This window comes from Abramis brama, assembly GCF_963993115.1.
Source record: "Abramis brama genome assembly, chromosome: 4".
NCBI lineage: Eukaryota > Metazoa > Chordata > Actinopteri > Cypriniformes > Leuciscidae > Abramis > Abramis brama.
The window spans coordinates 56090986-56114845 of record NC_139966.1 but is presented as its reverse complement, the minus strand read 5'-3'; the positions used below and the strand labels follow the sequence as shown (position 1 = coordinate 56114845).

General features: G+C 37.9%; 1 protein-coding gene across 3 annotated transcripts in view; it reads left to right on the top strand.

Annotated features, from left to right (window-relative positions):
- The first annotated feature begins 584 nt into the window (after positions 1-584).
- Positions 585-23860, top strand: part of slco1c1 (solute carrier organic anion transporter family, member 1C1) — a 30936-nt gene continuing 7660 nt past the window's right edge. The window contains exons 1-8 of one of the 3 annotated variants that reach the window (XM_084113022.1): positions 585-1713; positions 5832-5971; positions 15773-15914; positions 18139-18271; positions 19716-19837; positions 20113-20259; positions 21227-21325; positions 23342-23587. In XM_084113022.1, the coding sequence (XP_083969148.1) occupies positions 5846-5971; positions 15773-15914; positions 18139-18271; positions 19716-19837; positions 20113-20259; positions 21227-21325; positions 23342-23587 (1015 nt within the window). In that variant the 5' untranslated portion in view covers positions 585-1713; positions 5832-5845. Of the gene's footprint in view, positions 1714-5831; positions 5972-15772; positions 15915-18138; positions 18272-19715; positions 19838-20112; positions 20260-21226; positions 21326-23341; positions 23588-23860 lie in introns of those variants that run through there. The other 2 variants (XM_084113023.1, XM_084113024.1) reach the window with 2 other exon arrangements.

The following is a 23860-nucleotide window of genomic DNA, read 5'->3' as shown; positions in this document are numbered from 1 at the left end:
ATTATATATATATATGATGAAGTGCATTTGCATTGAAGGGCAGTGCATTTAATACCATAATGGTTTGCGTCATTCATTTCAGATTTGAAATCAGAAATGCAGAGAGCTGTCCATTAATGGCTTTATCCTTCGGGTGTCTTTCAAGTCTACATGGACAAGCCACGTATCAGCAAGAGTAGGATGTGTATAATCCACAGTCAGAAGGTTATAACAACTGTCATATTATGGCTTGGTCATCTCCATGGAAACAAGGGAATGTGCATTGTCTCTCCTTTATCCACCCTTTCCTGGAAACGTGTTATATGAGGACTCCATATTGGCTGTAAGACTGAATAAATAACATCCCATTAAAATAATGATGAAATGACTATTACTAAGAAGTATAGCTGTAAATATTTTATGTGGCTATAACAAAATCTTTCCGGCTGTGGATAAATATGATCTGTATGTGTGTGTACCTCAGGAAAGGCCACCCATTCCTTTCAGAAATGTTTATCTTTGGAAGTCAGGCCTCGGTATAATTGATCTGGATACAGGAGGACGGACACAGGAACAGATAAATGCAGGTCGAGTGTTCTTGAGCAATGACTGACTTTGCACAGATAGTTTGACATTTTGTTTCGGCATTGACAGAATCTGTCTGTCTCTTGCGTAACGTCACGTTGATGTCACTTTTGATTTGCAGGCACGGTTTTCCTGAAAGGTGCATGGATACTCGAGCAAGGCAAGTAGCTCATCTCCATAAATTGTTAGATTGTGTTAATTTTAAAGACTGACCTAAGTAACAAGATCACATAGATTGAAAGTGTCTGTTTGCAACACGTTAGAATTAGTGATAACACTGCATTGTCACATAGATGAGATAAAAAAAAAAAAAAAAATGCAACTACAGGCATCCTTACACAATTGCACTTCAAGTTTTGTGATAAATTACGTTTCTAATGACGCATCAGACAGTCTGATTTAGCCTATCACAAAGTAATACAATTACAAAAAAAAAGCAAAATCTTTAAGGATCACCTTGTACTTCAATGGTATGTTTTTGAGCTATTAAAAGAGAGCCACAACCAAAGGGTTAAGCATTTTCAGCATGACTAATGTAAATCATGATCAAATGTCTCTATAGGAAATTGGCTACTTTCATTCACTCAAGTGATCTAAGGCTAAACAGATCATTAGATGTGTACGGATTGATACTTGATCTAATTGGAATCATATGTTTGTAAAAAATAAATAAAAGGTAAGTTATGATAAAGTGTAACCGTTTCATTAAAACAGTGATGAAACGATCCGCGCGCGTTTTACGCATATGATCTGATCATCCAGAGACTCCGCGCGCTCATCACGTGCTTCAGCTCAATCCATCCAGCCGCGTCAAGCTGAAGAAACTCTCACCTCAGGAAAGGCTTGTGGAAAAACATATGGACTCGACGTCAAAAAGGTTCAACTCTTTGGACACGTCGAGCTGAAAGCGAAAGAATCTGATGTGAGTGGAAGTGTTGGGAAACCCCTCTAGGACCAAGTGCCTTTCCTCGTCTCCGACCGGCAGCCCGTGGGAAGTTTCTTTCCATGTGAAAACCACCTGACACATATGATCTGCTCCATACACACTCACACTGGACCAGCGGGGATACTTACATATCCATAGATTGTATAACAACCAAGAGAAGACGAGACCGGGACGCGGATCGGATATATAAACTGTTTGGTTTGGTGAGTAATAGCAACTGCTCTTATAAGACACACGCGGGCATAAGATATTTTGACCTAATTCATCTCTTGCTTACGAATTATGGATGTGCATTGCGCACAAGACATGACATGGTTTAAAATGGGTCTGGTGGCGCGCGTGTTAGAAGAGGAGAAAACAAACATCTGCTCGTTAAAAGTAGGTCTGCATGTGGACTGCCGTGTGTTTGTGCTGGTTGCTGGATTAGTTGGAACGATTCAGACTTGATGTGCATCATAATTACCGCACCACTGACATATTAATTATATCAACAACCATTATTTTAGCATCCTTTTAATTATGCATGCTCGTCTGGTTTCAGGAGACTAATGCGTTTTATAGCAAACATTCAGGTTTTATTAGGCTGTGCAATGGATTTTATTCATTCAACAGTCTCGGACTGTCTGTGAGATGTTTCTCTCTCCTGTGGTCACTCGTGGGTTTGGCGTGGATTCATATCAGCTGCTGGTTAATTAGACGCAATTGCGCACTGGTTGTCATGACCACTCATCCACATCCATTCTCCAGACTGTTTACCTTCATGCGTCTGATCATGTATATGCGAGCTCGCAGTTTCGAGATAAATGCAATGCATTAATTCTAGAGAAAGTTGTGCATTGGTTAAATATTTGAGCTGATACCTGAAAGGCTTTGATTTCAAAATCAGTATTATTTTTATGATTAAATGCAGAGTTGATGTTTTTTAATTTCTGCTTTTTGACATACTAATAACTAAATACTCATTATAGACCTACTTCAAAATCATTGAACTTTACAAAATCAAAATATTTTATATATCAATTTTTAAATGTTTATATGTATATATATATACAGTGAGGAAAATAAGTATTTGAACACCCTGCTATTTTGCAAGTTCTCCCACTTAGAAATCATGGAGGGGTCTGAAATTGTCATCATAGGTGCATGTCCACTGTGAGAGACATAATCTAAAAAAAAAAATCCAGAAATCACAATGTATGATTTTTTAACTATTTATTTGTATGATACAGCTGCAAATAAGTATTTGAACACCTGAGAAAATCAATGTTAATATTTGGTACAGTAGCCTTTGTTTGCAATTACAGAGGTCAAACGTTTCCTGTAGTTTTTCACCAGGTTTGCACACACTGCAGGAGGGATTTTGGCCCACTCCTCCACACAGATCTTCTCTAGATCAGTCAGGTTTCTGGGCTGTCGCTGAGAAACACGGAGTTTGAGCTCCCTCCAAAGATTCTCTATTGGGTTTAGGTCTGGAGACTGGCTAGGCCACGCCAGAACCTTGATATGCTTCTTACAGAGCCACTCCTTGGTTATCCTGGCTGTGTGCTTCGGGTCATTGTCATGTTGGAAGACCCAGCCTCGACCCATCTTCAATGCTCTAACTGAGGGAAGGAGGTTGTTCCCCAAAATCTCGCAATACATGGCCCCGGTCATCCTCTCCTTAATACAGTGCAGTCGCCCTGTCCCATGTGCAGAAAAACACCCCCAAAGCATGATGCTACCACCCCCATGCTTCACAGTAGGGATGGTGTTCTTGGGATGGTACTCATCATTCTTCTTCCTCCAAACACGTTTAGTGGAATTATGACCAAAAAGTTCTATTTTGGTCTCATCTGACCACATGACTTTCTCCCATGACTCTGGATCATCCAAATGGTCATTGGCAAACTTAAGACATTTTGACATGTGCTGGTTTAAGCAGGGGAACCTTCCGTGCCATGCATGATTTCAAACCATGACGTCTTAGTGTATTACCAACAGTAACCTTGGAAACGGTGGTCCCAGCTCTTTTCAGGTCATTGACCAGCTCCTCCCGTGTAGTTCTGGGCTGATTTCTCACCTTTCTTAGGATCATTGAGACCCCACGAGGTGAGATCTTGCATGGAGCCCCAGTCCGAGGGAGATTGACAGTCATGTTTAGCGTCTTCCATTTTCTAATGATTGCTCCAACAGTGGACCTTTTTTCACCAAGCTGCTTGGCAATTTCCCCGTAGCCCTTTCCAGCCTTGTGGAGGTGTACAATTTTGTCTCTAGTGTCTTTGGACAGCTCTTTGGTCTTGGCCATGTTAGTAGTTGGATTCTTACTGATTGTATGGGGTGGACAGGTGTCTTTATGCAGCAAACGACCTCAAACAGGTGCATCTAATTTAGGATAATAAATGGAGTGGAGGTGGACATTTTAAAGGCAGACTAACAGGTCTTTGAGGGTCAGAATTCTAGCTGATAGACAGGTGTTCAAATACTTATTTGCAGCTGTATCATACAAATAAATTGTTAAAAAATCATATATTGTGATTTCTGGATTTTTTTTTTTTTAGATTATGTCTCTCACAGTGGACATGCACCTACGATGACAATTTCAGACCCCTCCATGATTTCCAAGTGGTAGAACTTGCAAAATAGCAGGGTGTTCAAATACTTATTTTCCTCACTGTATATATATATATATATATATATATATATATATATATATATGTGTGTGTGTGTGTGTGTGTGTGTGTGTGTGTGTGTGTGTGTGTGTGTGTGTTATATTTCTGCAAAGTAGTTTTGTGTATAAATGGTCACACATTTGACTGTCTAAGCCTTAAATGCTTAAATACATGTATATGAATGAACTTTTTTTCTGTGGCGTAATGATGTTGTTGGATGCATATATATATATATATATATATATATATATATATATATATATATATATATATATATATATATATATATATATATATATATATAATATATAAATCAGTCAAACCAATTAACTGTCTGTCTCTATACAAAGAGCTGATTCATGAACCATTGTGTCCTTGCTCAAGAGGACCTAAACTCAGAGGAACTGTTCCTCCCTTTATGATGTGTAGTGACTCAGAAAAGCAGTAAATAAGTCAACTTGTGAAGAAAGCTGCAATATTTTTAAGTAAAGCTCCCTGCATGCTTTATATGTCCAATGAATTATAAATTATATATTTTTTTAATTAAAATAAAGCCGCCTCTGTAATTTTTAGTTGAGTTGATGTTTTTTCATTTACTGCACTTGGCTGCGCTCAATGACTCATCAAGTTCAATCAGAATATACAATCAGAGCTTGAATAGATAAATTACCAGTCTATAAGGTTCAAGAGACTTTGGAAAGTCTTATAGATGTTGCTTATATATGCAAGGTATAAAGGACTTTCTTGTGCAAAAGTTGGATCTTGGTTGGCTTCTTTTTTTTAATCAAGAATCAATAACATAAGTTGCCACTTTAGTTATTGCTGTAGTTGAGAGTTTTGTCATAACTTTGTCGAAAGAACCTCAATGTTTGTGTGATTCGGCTGCACAGTCACTTACTTGCTTTATAACCAATAAATCTTTTGGATCTTTCAATCTCCATGTCAGTATTTAAGAGTTAGTGCTGTTAGGGCACAGGTTTTATTAATTTTTAATGCTATACCTTGTAGAATAAGAAGGAAGAACAAAGTAGTAGTTGTGAGATGACAGTTCTGTCGACCGGCAGAAAGCTGCGAGTTTCAATCCTACAGAAACTATAGAGCATGCATTGCACAAACTCATTCATTTCAGTATTTCTCTTTAATCTCAATGAGATTAAAATGTCCCAAAGTGAGATATAAGGTACAATAGTGTGTGAGTGAATGTCTGTGGGTTTAGACAATATGAGCACAGGGCATGCATTTGTTTACATGATAGCAAAGTTTGCACACCGAGTTTGAGTACTAGGTTTCATTGTACGGGTCATCAGTTATTCTGAATTCAGCAATATTGGAATCATTTTAACTTTGTTGTTCCCCCAGATTTCCACAATTCAAACATGCATTTGAAACCTGTACCAGAAAATGCTTTCCACTGATAGTGGCACGTTTCTCCAGGGAGCTGATCTTTCCGCTGCTATTCTTAGAGTTGTCACTTCAATCAGTCTATAAGAAGTGAAAGAGAATTGCATTGAAATGACTGAATTCAGAACTTTTGTTTAACGCACCGTGCCAAAGTTGTACTGTTTTCTCAAATTCTATTTAAACCTGTAAAGAGAACAGCCTATTCTTGCTTGAAAAGCGCCTTATGTCGGGAGAAATGGATCACACACATATGCAAACTGTGTCTCTTGCAGGGCTGCATGCATAAATGCCAAGAAACTGCAATAGAGAAACGTTACCTAAAGAAAACGAGATCTTGTGGAGGATGGACCTGCCAAACAAGGAGAGACGGTCACCGGAGAACGGCCCAAGGCCCTGTTGCTCAAGCCTCAAGGTAAATCTCTTTACTTTAACACCAAGATGAGCTTTATTTTCTGGTGGACTCAATTGTAACAAATAAAAGCGGAGTGTTGATTCCTGAAGGAGAAGCGCTGGTATGTTTGTGAGCTTGCTGGTCAGTCGCTTTACACGTAACAGGCTTTGAGGGCCTGAAGCACTGTGACGTCTTTGGGTCCAAACAAGATTTAGCTTCAGTTTGTGGTGGAATCTTCTTCTGAAGAGCTGAGGTCTGAGAACAGAGAGGGATTTGAGCCAGCACTCCTGATGAGATGATTATAGCTAACGATGTAAATAACGAGATAGTCATGCTCAGCAGTTCCTTTGTCATGAACACTAATGCGGCCACAGAAGGTCCATTCAGCTATATGAACTCTCTGTATAAGACACGCAGTCATGTGCACCTTTTAGAAGTATTGTAAGGTTATAATGTAAAGGTTTACTCAAGCTAAATTTGAAAACATACAGTGCTAATCACACACAAGCAGTTTTTTTGTTTGTTGTGGAAAACAGGTAAATTGCTTATTTAATTTCATTATACATGAATTCAAAATCAGTCTAATTTACTTTAATAATACACATTATTAGTCTTATTGTGAATACTACGCTATGCATTACTCTAAAAAAAAAAAAAAAAAATTTAAATGTAATTTAAAGTGCCCCAATTGACCCTTCGCTAAGCCACGCCCGAAAACCGCCACAGGCCAATCGTGGCTTAGCAACCGTAACTAGGCGCGGGAGGTCTGGCAAGCTTTCGAGCGAGGGAAACATGCCGAAGCGTTGTGCGTATGGATTGTGCAAATCTGATACACGGTATCCTAAAAGTTTGGACGGGGTGGTGGATTTTGTTCCCTTCCCGAAACCTAAAACCCAAGGGGAGAAATGCCGGGCGTCAGCTTCATTTATATAGCGCTTTTAACAATGTAGATTGTTCCAAAGCAGCTTTACATTGATAATAGGAAATTAAAGTAAAGTGTTTTGGCTTTATAGCAGCTCTAGAATAAAGTTATTGTCCAGCTCGTGGATCAAGCAGTGTGATTAAAGGCAAGACGGAGGCTCACTGACATAATTTAACGTTACTTAAAAATATATTTCAGCATTTTGTTAATCGACGGCCAAACCAGTAACGTTACCCCCAATCCGATCGCGACTCTCCCGTTGTTAGTTCTAGTAAAAGTAAAAGGTAGTTCGTAAAAGGAGGGAACATCAGGGGGCTTGCCGGAGATCTCCAAGGAAGAGGTTGGTATGCAAACTTAATCAGTTCATAACAGTAGTCACTTATGTGACCCACGACGTGTGAGCAGTAACGTTAGCCTGGCGCACTACAAATATAAGCGGGAGAATGTTATCATTGCAAAGTGGCCAGGCTAATGTCTTGTGTTTATTCCACAATACATATGGATAAGCTGTTTGATTTATAAATATTAGAATATTTTCACATTTCACTTACCCTGCTGTGCATGAACAGCTGTTCCTCAATTTGTGTGTTTCCCATTTGAATGGTCAGCGTATGAGGCGGCTGCTGCTTGAGCTGGGACCTACAGTATAGGCTTTAGCTTCAATTTTGATGAAATTATTCTCTAATCGTTTGCATATTATGTCGTGGATATAGCCCTCGAATGCATACTGCAGTCTTGCTCTCTCATATTTTCACCTGTTCGCCAAAAATGACTAATTATCTCCTTAGGAATGTCTGAAACCAGTGCATACATACTGTAATAGACGTGCCAGGCGCAAAAGCTTGACAGGCGTAGCAACAGTAACTAAGGAGGGCGGGGCTTGGCGAAGGGTCAGTTATGCTTTTTAGGATATGATCTCAAGCACTACAGCTGAGACTGGAAGAGTTTGGTTTGTGTTGTCGTCACTGCGATGTGAAAGCAAATTCACTTTGCATGAACTTCCAAAGGATGAGATTGATATGGTAAAATCGACGCCATTGTTACTGTTCGTATTACTGTGTATCAAGTATTGAGGAAGATCTAGAGCTGAAATTCAGATACGGTAATGTAATGAGGCTATCACGCTGTAAGCTATAGACCAATCACAACAAACTGAGTCATCTGACCAATCAGAGCAGAGTAGACCAATCAAAAAAGACTGGGTCATCTGACCAATCAGAGCAGAGTAGACCAATAACAAAAGACTGGGCCATCTGACCAATCAGAGTAGAGTGGACCAATCACAACAGACTGGGTCATTTGACCAATCAGAGCAGAGTAGACCAATCACAACAGACTGGGTCATCTGACAAATCAGAGTAGAGTGGGCCAATCACAACAGACTGGGCCATCTGACCAATCAGAGTAGAGTGGACCAATCACAACAGACTGGGCCATATGACCAATCAGAGTAGAGTGGACCAATCACAACAGACTGGGTAATTTGACCTTTATCAAAGGGTTTCAGACACTGTGAGAAAAGAGCTGATGCTGCAATGTATATTATGAGAAAATTAAAGTGTTTTTTGACCTTGGATGCATGTAAACCAATTGTAGGAGACTCAAAAACAAAATTTGGAACCTTTACAATAGCTTAAACCATATTTTACTGTTTGATAGCAGATGGAAGGACATTCTCTTTTTTTCATTGTCTACACCCATGAGCAGGAGCACAATTTTAGTGACATATCTGCTTTGTTTTGAGTGGAATGAGAGATGAATTCCTAAACCATTAATACTTAACACTTTCTTTTCTATTATATATATATATATATATATATCACTGATTCTTGAGAGTCGGGACAAAACATGTCCCACATAGAAAAGTCTAATTTATAGCTAAAAATTAAGAAATTCATCATGATTGACATACTTACAAAGTTAAATCTAAAGGAATTGTATATACCTATCTGATTTTTAGAATAAACTTTTTTATCTTTTTGGGGAAAATTTGTTTAAATGTATGGTCTGTGGTTAGAAGGTCCATGTTATTGCACTTGTCCTCAGCAAGAGGTCACAATATTAACCATCCCAAAAAACTTTAAAAAAGCTCTACAATTGTGAAAACATATATATCAAATAAAAAATAAGGGGTATAAATATAAAAAACAATGCATTATGTGAACATCAAACAATATTTTCCATAAAAATCTGCCTATTAAAGTTGTGTCCTCAGTTTCTGTCAACTCCGTCAGATTTTTTCATAAAGCTCTTTAAATCAGGAAATAGCATGGTCAGCTATATCCCTGAGGACCCCTTTTCATCTCCCTGCCTGTGGTGAATGCAGCACTACCACACATGCTCTGGTACATTTGACATTTTTTTATATTTTAGACAAACAATGTCAATATTCCTATGGTCACAGCTGCACCATGTCAATACCATCTTTCTGTTAAGATACTTTTTTTTAAACCATAGTGGACTGAATTTAGGCATTTTAGTGAGGTTATTAGGACAGCTAGCAACTGAGGAAAAACTACCTAGCTGCAGTGTACAATACAGATTTTGGCAGGAAAATACATGCCCTTACATCAACTCCGTCAGACGTCAACTCCGTCAGGTTCTATGTCTGACGGAGTTGACCTGTAAGCTGACGGAGTTGACAAATCCACCAATAACCTCTTAATGTGCGAATATAATATTATTTGTGAATATAGTGAAGAGTTAAACTGTTATTTCAGGGTTTTATTTACACATAAATGCTCATACATAGCATGCATTACATTATTTAACCATACGCATCTGACTTGTAGATAATGGGCAGGCAGTGGTCTGCTTATTATTGTGTAACGTGTAACTTTGCCAGCACTTTAATATATATATTTATATGTAGAGACAGAGATAGAGATATGAGAAGCCAGTGTAGGGCTGAGCGATATTAAGTTTATATATTGGATTTTTTTTACATATCAGAGTAACTAAACACTATTACAATATACTTTAGAACTTTAGATTCTTGTTGGATTTGAAGAATTTAAATTGTATATTTTTTAGTGTGTCTGACGGAGTTGACACAAATCCAGTTCTGAAGGGAAACATGTTTATTTGTTAAAAATGTGTTTTTATTTAGAACCTGTTCCTTTACATGGTTAAATAGCTAAGACCTTTCTCTGCAGAAACATATAACTCTAATTGATATAGTGTGTATTTTTTTAAAAAGTTTTTTAAAACGTGTTTTGTCCCGACTCTCAAGAATCAGTGATATATATATATATATATATATATATATATATATATATATATATATATAATAAATATATATATATATATATATATATATATATATATATATATATATATATATATATATATATATATATATATTATTTTTTTTTTTTATTAAAAAAAAATGTAACGTGTACTGCGTTAGACTAAACTGGGAAGGGTCACAGCACTTGCATATTGTTGTCCTATTATTAGTTTAAATGCTTCTACTGCACTCCTCATTTGTAAGTTGCTTTGAATAAAAGCGTCTTCTAAATGATTAAATGTACTGTAAATGTAAACACTATTCGGCATAGCTTTAACATCAAACGATAGCGAAGAGATTCAGTAAGAGAGAGTCCTACATGGCAGAAATCCAAGATCTCACACACACAATCACATTCTGACTATCGTCACCCTTAGGCCATTAAGGGGTTAAATGCCTTTAAAAGAGCATAACAGCAATAGCAGAAGATGTTATCAGCTGACTTGTTTTGTGTATCAAACCGCCGACCCTCTGGGTGTGAGTGTTTCTGTGTCCAGAAAGAGCTTTTGTTGAGTTCCCAGACTAGCCATGAGAGCTTTCTAAAGGCTCAGCTCTTAATTAGTGACATAAAATGTTTTTTTAAACATTAAGATTTGGCACACGCGGATGCGATCTGAATTAAGGGCTTGTTTTTGCTTGGGATTAAATTAGCATGAGACAATAGTGTAAAAGCTGCTTAGAATCAGATTATTTCAGGACGAACACAATGAAAGGGCCGTTTCTAAGAAAAGAGACCACGCAGAGTAGGGTAAATTACATCTTAGATGTGTGCTGATCATAATCCTCCAATAAACCTTTACGGAGGCCTTTTCTGATTTCCAAATTCTTTGCTTTAGCCTGAGGTCTGATCTCAGAAATGATCTGCATGCTTCAGGAACGCAGAGTAATCTGATGAATAAAGGTATTGTAATTGCACCCATAGAGACCCTTATAGTAAAGCCGATTAGAGTTTTCAATGCTCTACAAGTTTTTCTCCAAATAACACAAGAATCAAAAATGTTGTCACAATCAGTAAAAAATTTAAGGACATGTGGGCACACAGAAAGAACAAATGCGTTCTCTTATCCCAGTTTACGGTTCATTGACATCTATTAGTATGCCATAAGGGTTCATCTCCCACAAAAGTGTAAACATTGAGCCTCCCAGACACCATCTGAACTTGAGTGGTCTGCTTAGATCTGTCAATCACTTTCCAGCTCAACTTATATTGAGGGTTTGGGGCGTGGCTACTGTAGCTGGCGGAGTCAGAGGGTGTTAGCCGGTGTGAGACCATGACAGACACGGTGCATGGGAAAAGACTGCTTCAGTTACAGAAGTGCAAGCCAAAAATCACTGCGTTTAGACCTTCAAATATAAAACAGGTGATTCGTCAAAGTGAATGGGGCATTGCGATGCGTCATTTGAGTCTTTAATAACATACAGCACCATCATGAACCCGTTCAGAAAGACAAATGAACCAGTTTATATTGTTTACTTTGTGTCCAGTTGTCACGTTTCCGTTCTTGTTTGGACTGTGTTGTCATTGTCTTCAATTCACCTGTCTCACCTGTGCCTTGTTAATCACCTCGTTTAGTTATCTCGTTTGTTTTGCCCCAGCTGTGTCTAATTTCCCTGATCTGTTTCCTTGTGTATTTTAGCCCTGTGTGTTCCTTCAGTCTTGGTCGGTCGTTGTAGTGTCAAGGTCTGTGTGAGTGTTCATGTTATCTGTGTTTGGAAATAAACCAGATGTATTGAAATCCTGTCTCCTCGTCTTCAACCTGCAAAACCCTGACACCAGTGTAGACAGCCTCACATTTTTGTGGCAAGTCATGTCAAAAATGTGCAGATATGTTGGATGGGTTTATTATAAGCGTGGCGCCCTAGACACACGCTGAATAGTAGGTACTACATTTGGTTTGATAGTTAATTTGTGACCATTAAAAAAAGTATGTTCTGTACAGTATGAATGTGTGCCGTATAAATACTACATTCGACATGTCATGTGACCTACGGCATCAGTTGCATCGCTTCACTGCCATTCACAAATACTCTCCCATGGCCTCATGGGATAGTAAAAGGTGTGTTCAACTTGAAGCGGCAAAGCGCAGACCTATCGGTGTTAGACATCAAAGTACAAAGAGCAAAGCGAAAGCAAACAGAGCCGTCTGCTCTCTAATCGCTCTCACGATACTTTGTCGTCATACACTGATCGGTCTACTGCTGATCGGGAACTACTGTTTTTCACATACTATATATAGTATGGAAGTAGGCATATTCGGATGCAGCGAGAGTGTTAGCTTACTCAGTTGCTGACTCAAGACACATAGCAACACAGCTAAAAGTATTCCTAATAAGGGTTCCACAGACTAGTCGATTAGTGGACTTTAATGGTCTGCCATGACGCTTTAAGCTTGACTTCGACTAGTCGCTGGTTATGGCCTATAGAGGGCGCAACAGAAAATAAATCTTTGAAATCAAACAGTAAAAATGACAAATAAATGCATACTCTGAGAGACTTCAAGCATACTTCAACAAGACAAATTGATCGGGAGAATGCACATTTTAAAAGGCTTATTGTACACGTAAGTTAATCGCCGTTCTAAACTAATGTGTGCTTGCATTGTAACGCGCACACACATAGCTCACACATCACGCGCAGATCTTGCGCACACAGAAACATTCAGTTGCACGGAAATGTATTGTCGACACTTTTCTGTGATTTATCAAAAAAATAGCTTAGAAACTGAAATGTTCTAGCATATATTTCTTAACTAAAACCCACAGCTGCACTATTAGATGCTGCCATGTGGAATTAATTCACACACAATCGCTCTCTCACTAATGCATTCATATAAATGTAATCTTTACTGTGCTACTCTTTCTGTATCTGATTTACGACCAGAAATCTGTGAGAAATATGATGACCCAAAGACAAAAGAACTGATTAAAATAAGCTGTTATGTAGGAGCAGTAGCCTTGTGGGCAGCACTGTGTCATATGCCACATCTGTTCACAATACAACCTGCGTTTATGTTAATGATAATAACCCTGAGATATATATATATATATACAGTAGTACATACTTTGTAGTGACCAGAGGGGATATTTGTTTTTTAATAACCCTACAAGTTCAATTAAACCATCAAAATATGAGGAAAATATTTAAACATAGTAAATATGAGGGACGAACAAAACAAACTTTTGGCCGCAAAATTTGCCATGTTTCATTGCGTTATCACAATTAAAACAAATGACAAAAGCACAACTACGCAATATGCTTACAAAATCTTTAACACATTTTTAATAACATTTGTAAAAAATGAATGTCCAGTAATCACAGATGACTGAAAAGATAATGGACATTTTCACAGGTCAAAAAGTGAGGAAACAATAAAGTCAAATATTCTGCTATAATATGTTACTGTCAATGCACAAAGGGGTTCAGTTCACTGCTGTGAAAGAGCTATGGAGCGTAAACTACAGACACTGTGTCAGTGCGTGACGGGCGCTCGGCGCATGCTTGGGAAATCCATAAGCGCACGAAGGGACCCATGTGCTCTCGAGTGAGGAAATCTCTGGACTGTTGTAAAAGCTGAAAATTAGCTCAGAGGCCGTCGCGAGCACGTGTTGCTGTTGGCTGGCGGTCAGAATACTGCGCCCACGAGTAATCTGATCTAAGTTGCGCTCCAAGGAGATGAGGCACGTGCCACTGTATTGACAGTGCAGCTGTAAATTAATGAGAACTTGAAGTCAGTGATAGACACATGTTCATGATAATAGGACCTTTGGTTGAGGTGTCTGCTCTCACATGCATTGATTTGTTCAGTCATTTATGCTGATATTCTGTGCGTGTTGTTGGTAAACCGCCAATGGACAGGTGATTGTCACCTTTTAGCAGTGTTTCTATTCTGAGCGTCTCATCAGCGGAGAACTTTGCTTCAGGCACGCTTTCTCACATTCCCTCTCTTTCTTTCATGCTAATTTACTCTTTCTTCACTCGACATTAGATGCCTGCCTTCCAAATCCCAGTATGGTTTGCACGATCTCCTGTAGCCCAAAGTAACCATAAATCTTTCAGAAATGTGAGTGCTCGAGTCCCAGTCGAAGAACACACAGTATAGCATGACTAGCCGTGACGCAGAGTTGCATGACCCAGAACAAAGTTGCGATAACTTGGTTAAGAGAGTGATGCAGAGAACATCCTCAGCTAATTGATTGATTGATTTAGATGTTAGAAAAGGCATCTTTAGATCTGTTACATTACCGTCTAATGCTTCCTTTGGTCTACTTCCTGGTTTAGTGATATCAATTAAGTGAGACATGTCAGTTTATTGAAGTTGTGATGGTCTGTGTTTGTGTTTTTGCATTGAGGATCTACGGGTGATGGAAACGTTTGGGTCCGGTAAGATTTGTAATGTTTTTGAAAGAAGCCTGCATTTATTTGTTCAAAAACACAGTTAAAACAGTGAAATAATATTGCAATTTAAAATAAGTTTTCTACTGTACGATTAAAAATACCACAAAAAAATTGTGAAATATTATTAAAATTGAAAACAGCTGTTTTCTATGTGAATATATAGTAAAGTGTAATTTATTCCTGTGATCAAAGCTGAATTTTCAGCATCATTACTCCAGTCTTCAGTGTCACATGATCCTTCAGAAATCATTCTAATATGATGATTTGATGCTCAAGAAACATTTCTTATTATTAGCAATGTTGAAAACAGTTATGCTATTTAAAATGTTTGTGGAAACATGATACATTTTTGATCAGGAAATCAAGAGGATTTATTTGAGATAGCATTTAAAAACATGCCTTTACTGTCTCTTGATCATTTTTTTATGCATCCTTGCTGAATTTAAGTATTCATTTTAAAAAGTGTATATAAATATGCTAAATAAAATACAAATGTTTATTATTTAATCTTATTATTTATTATTATTTTATAGTGATAACCCTAAAATCTTACAGAAAACAGACTTTAATATAGTCAAGGGATGCCATATGAAGATTGTTTTATTCTGATGAGCTTCAAAAAGTGATTCAAGCTCTGCCTTTTTTACACGTAAAAGTCAAGTGTGTGTTTGAAAGACGACTGTATAGCTGTATAGTCTCCTCTATTCCCTTCTCTTTCTGCTTCTTCACCCTTCACTTCTCCACCTTTCCGTTGATTATTAATTTTGGATGCAGGGAGTGTGCATGCGTGCGGGAAATCCCACAAGAGTGAAGATGCACCGCTGTGCCGAGGCGAAACCTCTGCGAATGCTGATGATTTTGGCCCAGAAACCCCAGCAACAGTCATGAGCAGCGACTCATTTTTCCTGTTGTTTTGCTCATGGAGGCTTAAGTCACTGTTGTTGAATGCAGTAGCATCGCTCAAGAGCGTGACATAAGCTCTCCTAATCCGCTTTTTGTCCCACTACCCATAATGCACTGCAGCTCGAGAAATGCATCCCCCTTCTCTCCATCTCACCATCTCTACTCCCACCCCAGTTCTCTTATCCCCTATGATTTTAAATGCATATTAATGAAGAGTTGCTTCCATGTCAAAAAAAAAAAATAGGTTAATGAGGGAGAGTGCGAGTTCTGCATGCAGCATCTGACTGTCTCTCTGTCTCTGTCTCATTACAGATGTTCCTCGTGGCCTTGTCCTTTGCCTACTTTGCCAAGGCATTATCCGGGAGCTATATGAAAAGCACAATAACTCAGCTGGAAAGACGCTTCGACATCCCCAGTTACTTAATAGGTGTCATTGATGGCAGCTTTGAAATGGGTAAGAACCGGATCTTCATGCGTCAGCTGCGTTTCGATCCCGTCACCTCCGCGAACCAGTTGCCAAGGCTCTCATCTAGCCTTTCTGTGTCTGTGCACCGCTCTTCAGTGCGAAATAACACTGAGACGCACCATGTGTGCTGCAATTTACAGCTGTCGTCCTCTGCGCAGTGCAGTGGTCCGACAGATCAGACAGTTATGCAACTGCAAAACTGTTTTAACAGGTCACAGCACAGTCTTCAGCGCAAATCTGTTGCAGTTTAAAGTTTACTATTTAAAATGCACATGCGTACATTTTATTTCTAATATTTCCATTGCGATGCAATGCAAATAATAAAAAATAAATATGAATGCATTTTTTAATCATTTATAATTATAATCTCATAGCTTAATGCTTCTAGCTTTGCAGATGTGCAGGGAAGGGCCAGTAAAATATAATAAAAATTGATTGTTTTATTGTCAAGGGATGCAGAGCTGGTTTTAATCAGAATATGTGATTCTGCACTTTTTTCATCTTTGCACATGGAAAATCGTAGTCTAGGGTAGTGAAAGCGAGGCTAAACCCAGCTCACACTGCTTATCCGCAGCTCGCGTGGCCCTAGAAGCCAGTGTTTCCATAGGAGTGTTGCCATGGCAACGGGATGAGGAGCACAGCAAAGCAAGGGATCATGTGTCAGAGTTTGCATCACTCTCTCGACTCTGTCTTCCATCCCTGTTATCAACAAGTGCTCGGGAAACCCGCGGAACAAAGGCTGCTGTGTGTGTTCTGTAAATGTTTGGGTGAGTTGTTTCTCTTTGGTTAGACTGACCTCCTTATAAACTGAGCCATGGTCTAAACGTCTGAGAATCCCCGTCCCCGTTAAATCCATGAAATGCCCTGAACTCCAGAGCTGCGCTATAATCGTCCTCACAAAGACCTTTGTTCATGGAGCCGTGAATCTCCGAAACCAAATAATTCTGCCAATAAATGTTCCTCACAGACAAAGAGGTCAATCATGTAGAAATCAGTTGGGAAGCGTCATGGTCAGAGTTTGTGAACTCTCAGCCTATAGCTGGTGTGTGGTGAGCGTTGTACTGTGGCTGCCGTCGATCATCCAAGTGGATGCTCACACTGGTGGGGGTTCAGGAGAGATTCCCTGATGTGATTGTAAAGCGCTTTGGGTGTACAGTAGAACATATGAAAGCGCTATATAAATGCCTCATTCATTCATCTGTTCATTCAGAGTTTGTGAAGCGGATACTCCCATTTATAGGTGAATATCAGTGGTGAATGGCCAATATTGGGGTTTTATTGCCTGATGGACAGAATCAAATGATATGCACATAAAATTGCTCTTATTTTACAGCGTTTACTCAATATCCACAAAATCTTTCGGAAATGGAAAATAATGCATATTAAATTTAGAATGGTTACTTTTCTGAAATGAGACTTCCTTGATTACGCATGAGACACATGCGTTGTCTCTCAAAAGAAAGAAAAAAACGATTTTAAACTGACTGAAATGAGTCGTCAGTAATTTCAGTCTTACTTCCTCCTTTGTAACAAATTTGTACAATGCCCGCCTATGGTCTTGTATAACCCTCAAACACTGTAGGCTCTCGGAAAGGCAGGGTTTATAGAGACTGAATCCTTGATCAAACCTAACAGACACTGAGGAAAGAGGTGATTCTGCAATCTGTAATATGAGAAAATTAAAGTGTTTTTTGACCTTGGACGCATGCAAACAAAATTAGAAAGCTGTAAAATAGCACATTAGGGGCACTTGACTGACATTGTAAAATAAGAACAATTTTGTGTGCATATTACTTCCATCATATCCATATTTTATCCATTAGTAGATCATGAAACAATAAGTGCGATCAGCTCCTCTGTTAATTGAGCACAGTTATTAAGTGATCTCAAAAATGACCAAATAATCAGTGTATGACTAGCCGATTTTCCTGAGCTGTATTATGAAGAGCATGCATGCTTCAGTCATGGATTAAATCTTAACATGAGTTTAAAACCCCCTGTACAATAACATAAACCTGAAGAGTGCCATCCTTATGGTGACACAATCCTCCTCATACACTTGCATTGAGGTTAGTTGCTTACTTTAGTTCATGCTTTTTAGCTGATTTTTTGGGATTTTCTAAGAAACAATCCATTTTATGGAGCCTGTTAAACTCAATTTTCCACATCATAAATGTTTGTCTGAACAGTTCTTCTCGTCTTCCGCTCCTAGGTAACTTGTTAGTGATCGCCTTTGTGAGTTACTTTGGTGCCAAACTTCACCGTCCGAAGATAATCGCCATCGGCTGCCTGTTGATGTCACTAGGGACTTTTCTAATTGCCTTGCCCCATTTTATAATCGGACGGTAAGTCTCATCTGTGAATGTGAAAATATGTGTGATGTCACGTCAGCCTCGACTCAAGCTGTTCCGCTGTTAACAGGGAGCTGTTTTTGAAGGGTCACATGGATCCAGTTTGATCTTGTTAAAGTCCCTGACCACAAATGCCATCGAGTCGTTTTCAGTATGTGTTTGTCGCTGTATGCTGTTACTTTATCAGATGTCTTTCTTGGCATCGTAAATCTGCTGCATAAAAGGAAATATTTTTAGTTGATATATCAGAATTTATGACCATGCTCTATTCATTCATATTTAACTTTATCCTTGTAAATCGACATGCATTGTAAACTTTGAGAGTGTGCCAGGGTTCGAGTTTTTCATGCTGCTCTTCGAAAACATTACCTGATTAAAGTGACTCGAGTGCAATTTCCGTGATGAATTGAAATGCTGTTTTAAATGTTAATGTTTTGTATATAGGTCATGTTTTTGATGTGCATAATTTCCAGAAATGACACATCCTATATTGCATCCCATTTTTACGGCAATAGCCTATTTAAAATCTGAATCGCTCAGTCTGACTAGCATATTTCGATCTCCTGTGCATTTGCGTCACTGTTTGTTCAGGTGTAAGTTGTAATATACTGCAGATTCATCTCATACAAATTAGTTTAGTTTATAAGTGTTCAGCTTATGCTACCCAAAATGCTACGACTGGATTTTTTTTTTTTTTTTAGTTTTTGTCAACAGCATGGCTGCATCTGAAATTGTATACTGCTATATCATAGACGGTTTATGAAAAAAGTAGTTTGTCTAAATTCACAGTATTCATAAAACAGTAGTCAAAAAGTATGTCCGGATTACATTCATGCTACACACATTCATATTATATAGAAAATACTGTTTTAGCAGCCACAAAGTAATTACTTTGTTACAAATTACTTAATCAAGAAGTCTGACTTTTAGGAATTATCATTATGAGTAGTATTATTATTATTCAGGAACACTTTACAATAAGGTTTCATTTGTTAACAACATAAGTTTACATGAACAAACAATGGACCATACTATTACAGCATTTATTAATCAAAGCTAATCTTTATTTCACTTTATCTCGATAGTTCACTTTAGACATTCTTCAACAGACATTCTACTGACTGTAAGTAACTACATGTCAACTTATTCTACTAATCCTAACAGTCTACTAGTACTCTAATGAGAGTTTGTCGACATGTAGTTGCAGAAATTATATGTAGTATGTCACATGTTGTTGCAAATATAACTAATGTCTAAAGTGGACTTTCGGAATAAAGTGAAACCCTTTTTCGTCTTCATAATTGTTGCAAAAAAATGCATTCTGATCAAAATATCCACCACATACATGCCTTTCAAGTTTCATCAATCTAAATCGTATTGTTGTCAGGTGACATGGTCTCTGATTTCTGCTACTGAACTGTTGATGTTTTATATGCAGCTACAAGTTTGAAACATCGATTCGATCGACAGTGAACTCAACCAGTATCCTCTCCCCATGTCCAATGAGTTCTGCTAGCGTTCTGTCCACAGGTCCGAGCACTTCTTCAGTCCCGAGCGCAGGTACATTAACACCCACTGCTTCGGTTAGATTGAAAAATGATAAATATTAAACTAAATATGATACCTGTTAGGGACTAACATATGCTGGTATCACTGTAGTCTACAGCCTCATATGGTTTCATAGTCTTATTTGTGTATGCTTCTCTAATAATAATAATCTATCATTTGTTTTTTATGCTGTCTCATTTCATTCGGTATCTTTGTCACGTGTCAATTCCTCGAAATGCCTCTTGCCATTTGCGAAGTCTTCTCACCCTCTCTTCCCCCTTTCTCAGGTTGCGAACACGAGTCCAGGTTGTCCATGTGGATCTACGTTTTCCTGGGGAATATCTTGCGTGGAATTGGCGAGACCCCAGTGCAACCTCTGGGAATCTCATACATCGATGATCACGCTCTGGAGGAAAATGCAGCCTTCTACATCGGTACATCTAAATCTGTGTTTGAACAGTTTAATCCTGCTCTTCAGCGTGACGGACATTAAGTAGAGTAACCTTAGCTGGACAGATATAATATGTGCATGGTATTTTAATGCTTCATTGTTTAATACAATACTTCAAATTAATAATTAATAAAGATCATTAAAAAAAATCATACAACTACTAAAAGTATTTCCAAACTTACTTGAATACAGTACAATCACATTAAGGGGTATGTACAATATAGTAAATCTCAACTTTGTTATATTGTCAAAAAATGAATGCATGTTAGGGAAGTATAGCACATGCTATTTTACCTGCATACATACAGATATATATATACTATATATCAAATCTCAGTTGCATGGTTGTTTAAATCATAGCTAAATGTAAACTGTATTATCGCACAGCTCTATATATAAAGTTGAATATTATATCCAGCTTTACCCGCATACATAATTATACTCACGTAAAGTTATATAAGCTTTAAAGCAAATCTCAACTGCTTGATTTTTTTTTATTTATTATTTTGTATATTATAGCAGCGTAGCAGACACATTAACATAGTCATATCCATTACCATGCTAAAAATCTTCAAAGAGTTGTCATGATAAAAATAAGTATGTCCAGCTTTATCCGCATACATTCAGCATACTAGTGTAAAGCAATATGTTTTAGCAAATCTCAATTGCATTATTGCTTGTTGCAAAATGTATCTATATCATTGTCCAGCTCTAATTTGCTAAATGCAACTATAAGGCATGAAGATATTATAAACATTAACATCATAATTTTCTGTAAAGCTGCTTTGAAACAATGTGTACTGTGAAATTCAGTCATAAATGTGACTGAGACCGTTCTGCCCTTTAACGGCTTCCTGGTATTAATTGTTTTTCCTAGAGAGCATTGCCTTTCCCAGTAAACAGTCCAGACTATATCCGCAACTAATCAATTCATGTATCATCTGTATCAGGATGTGTCCAGACAATATCGGTCATCGGCCCAGTGTGCGGTTACCTGCTGGGGTCTCTCTGTGCCAAGATATACGTGGACATTGGATTTGTCAATATGGGTGAGTGAAGTGAAACTGTGCTGTTGAATGATTCACTATTTCCTGAAGGAGTCGCTGGGTTCAGTAACATCTGCACTAGATGACTTGAACGGCATGAACCTCTCTAGGCATGTATCGGCAAGATTGTCTTGAAAAGAAAGAGAGAGAAAAAAGTATAATATAAAATGCATTTATTCTGTATAGTTCCATTGGTTTTGGCTCATCTTTCATTAATGAATCATTTTTTTCGTTTTTTTATATTTTTTTTTAAAGTAATTCATTGTGAAATTGACTCTTTCTCTCCTCAAATCTGGAGGAAATCCAGCTTATTCATATTATTCTTATTTTGTTTATATTTCAAACAAAAGCAGGAGGAAATAAGAAACTTTGTTGTTTCTTGTTTGAAAGCAGTGGAGGCTGTTTATGTTGGATCGGAGTGCGTTTTTGGCATTCAAACACACTCTTTATTTGACTGGGGACGATGTAAAGGCTCATAAATGTTAAGCTGCGATTTAGCTTACAGCTGTTTTTGATGAGACGTACCATGCATTAAGACTGAGAGGTGAAAGGGGACATCAGCTGAAACGTGTAATAAGATTGGATTTGTGTGTGTAGTTTGAATGTTAGAATCATAATTTTTTTGGCATTTGCAATGTTTATGCATGTATATGAAATAATGCTTGCTGGTTATACAGGCCATTTATTCATAGATAATATAGCGGTACGTTACACCCTAAAGTCAAGACATTTGGCAGGAAAGTTATGCCATAAGAAAATTAAATATTAAGGAATAATGGCAGATGTCGTACAGTAAATATTCAGTATTATCAATATTATCACATTGTTTTGCCTTTAATTTTATTTAATGAGACAATAAAACAGAGCACAGAAAACATCTGTATCATACACATTCATTGCAGGAGGAGTGTTTCTATAGAAAGCTCTATGTTTACTGATATTAATGATTGCAGATAAATATCTAGTCTTTCTGTGTAGTATATAAATTACACCTACATCTAAATGTTTGGAATAGTTAAAAGTTTATTATGCTCACCAAGGCTGCAATTATTTGATGAAAAAAAGAAAACCGCTATATTGTAAAATATATTTTGTAAAAACAGTTTTGGATCTGAATATACAGTACACGTACATATCTTCAGTGTCACATTATCCTTCAGAAATCATTCTAATATGCTGACATATTTGAATATTTGTAAAATGTTTGTGGTTAGTCATATAGCTGTTTAAAGTGCAGCCTATATATTCCTGCTATTGAGAAAATCTAGGTTTTATGCCATTGACATCAAACTTCATTCTGCCACCCAATCATGACATATTTAAAACAAGTATGAAACCGAAGTTGCGCTAGTCTTTTCTTCCCTGTAGTGACGCATATCCAAGTGAAACGGCTTCTCGGACAAGAAGAAGAAATGTAGGGCACAAGTAAACACATCATCAGAGAAGAGAAGAGAGGAAGGGGAAGTTATTGTGATTAAAGATTACGAGGGAACGTGAATGTTAAAAAAACAACGATGTGCATGGATAAATCATTTAGAATAAATACTGCAATATTCCATAAAAAATAAGAACTGTCAGTTTTGATTTCGTGACTACAGTATGGCTTCAGAAGGCTTGGAATATATTTTATGCTGCTACCTTGTCTTTTTTAAGATCTTGACAATGGAAAAGAGTAGTTTGAACATTCTGCTTAACATCTGATTCTGTGTTTCACAGAAGAAATAAAATAATGCAGGCAAATGTGATTAGCAGATATTCGGTTGAGCTATTCCTTTTCGTCCGTGCACATTGTTTATGTGGCATGCAAACATTTCTGTCTACTGGCACAGCTTAAGCACAACATGGAGGCCGTCTGAGCATACATGATGAGGAGAGAGCGAGACATCTAAGACTGTCTGTGGATCACAGTCTGCGTCTGCCTGGCCCAAATATTCTGAACATGTGACAAGCTGCAGTGAGCCTTGTAGCGTCTGTATGCTCCGTGTTGACATATGCGTGTGTGTGACTGTCTTCTCACAGACAGCATTAGCATCACCCCAGGAGATGCACGCTGGGTAGGTGCCTGGTGGCTGGGATACCTTATTGCAGGATTCATCACCCTGCTCTCGGCGGTGCCGTTTTGGTTCTTGCCCAAGTCTTTGCCCCTGCCAGAGAGACGGCTTGCCAAGTATTCTCCAGAGCGGACCAGCTTTATCAAAGACTCGCCCCTCCTGGAGCACAAGTACCAGGCAGACGAGCCGGCAAACTTCCTAGAAATGGCCAAAGGTAAACCTCCTAGAAAATATAAATATCTAAAATGTCAGATCTCTGGCCGCACATAAAAAACAAACGTATTTGGACTTTCAAGTCCACGTAATGCCATTCCATTAATTAATTAACAAAATTTCAAACCAAGTGGCATTTATTTTAAAGAAGCACATTGCAAGAAATGATTTAGTCTTTTTTTAAATGGTTTCACAGTACAAATATCTCAACATTCTTAAACAAGATACAAAATTACTTCAGGTATTAAGTCTTGTTTTTTTTAAATAACAAAAA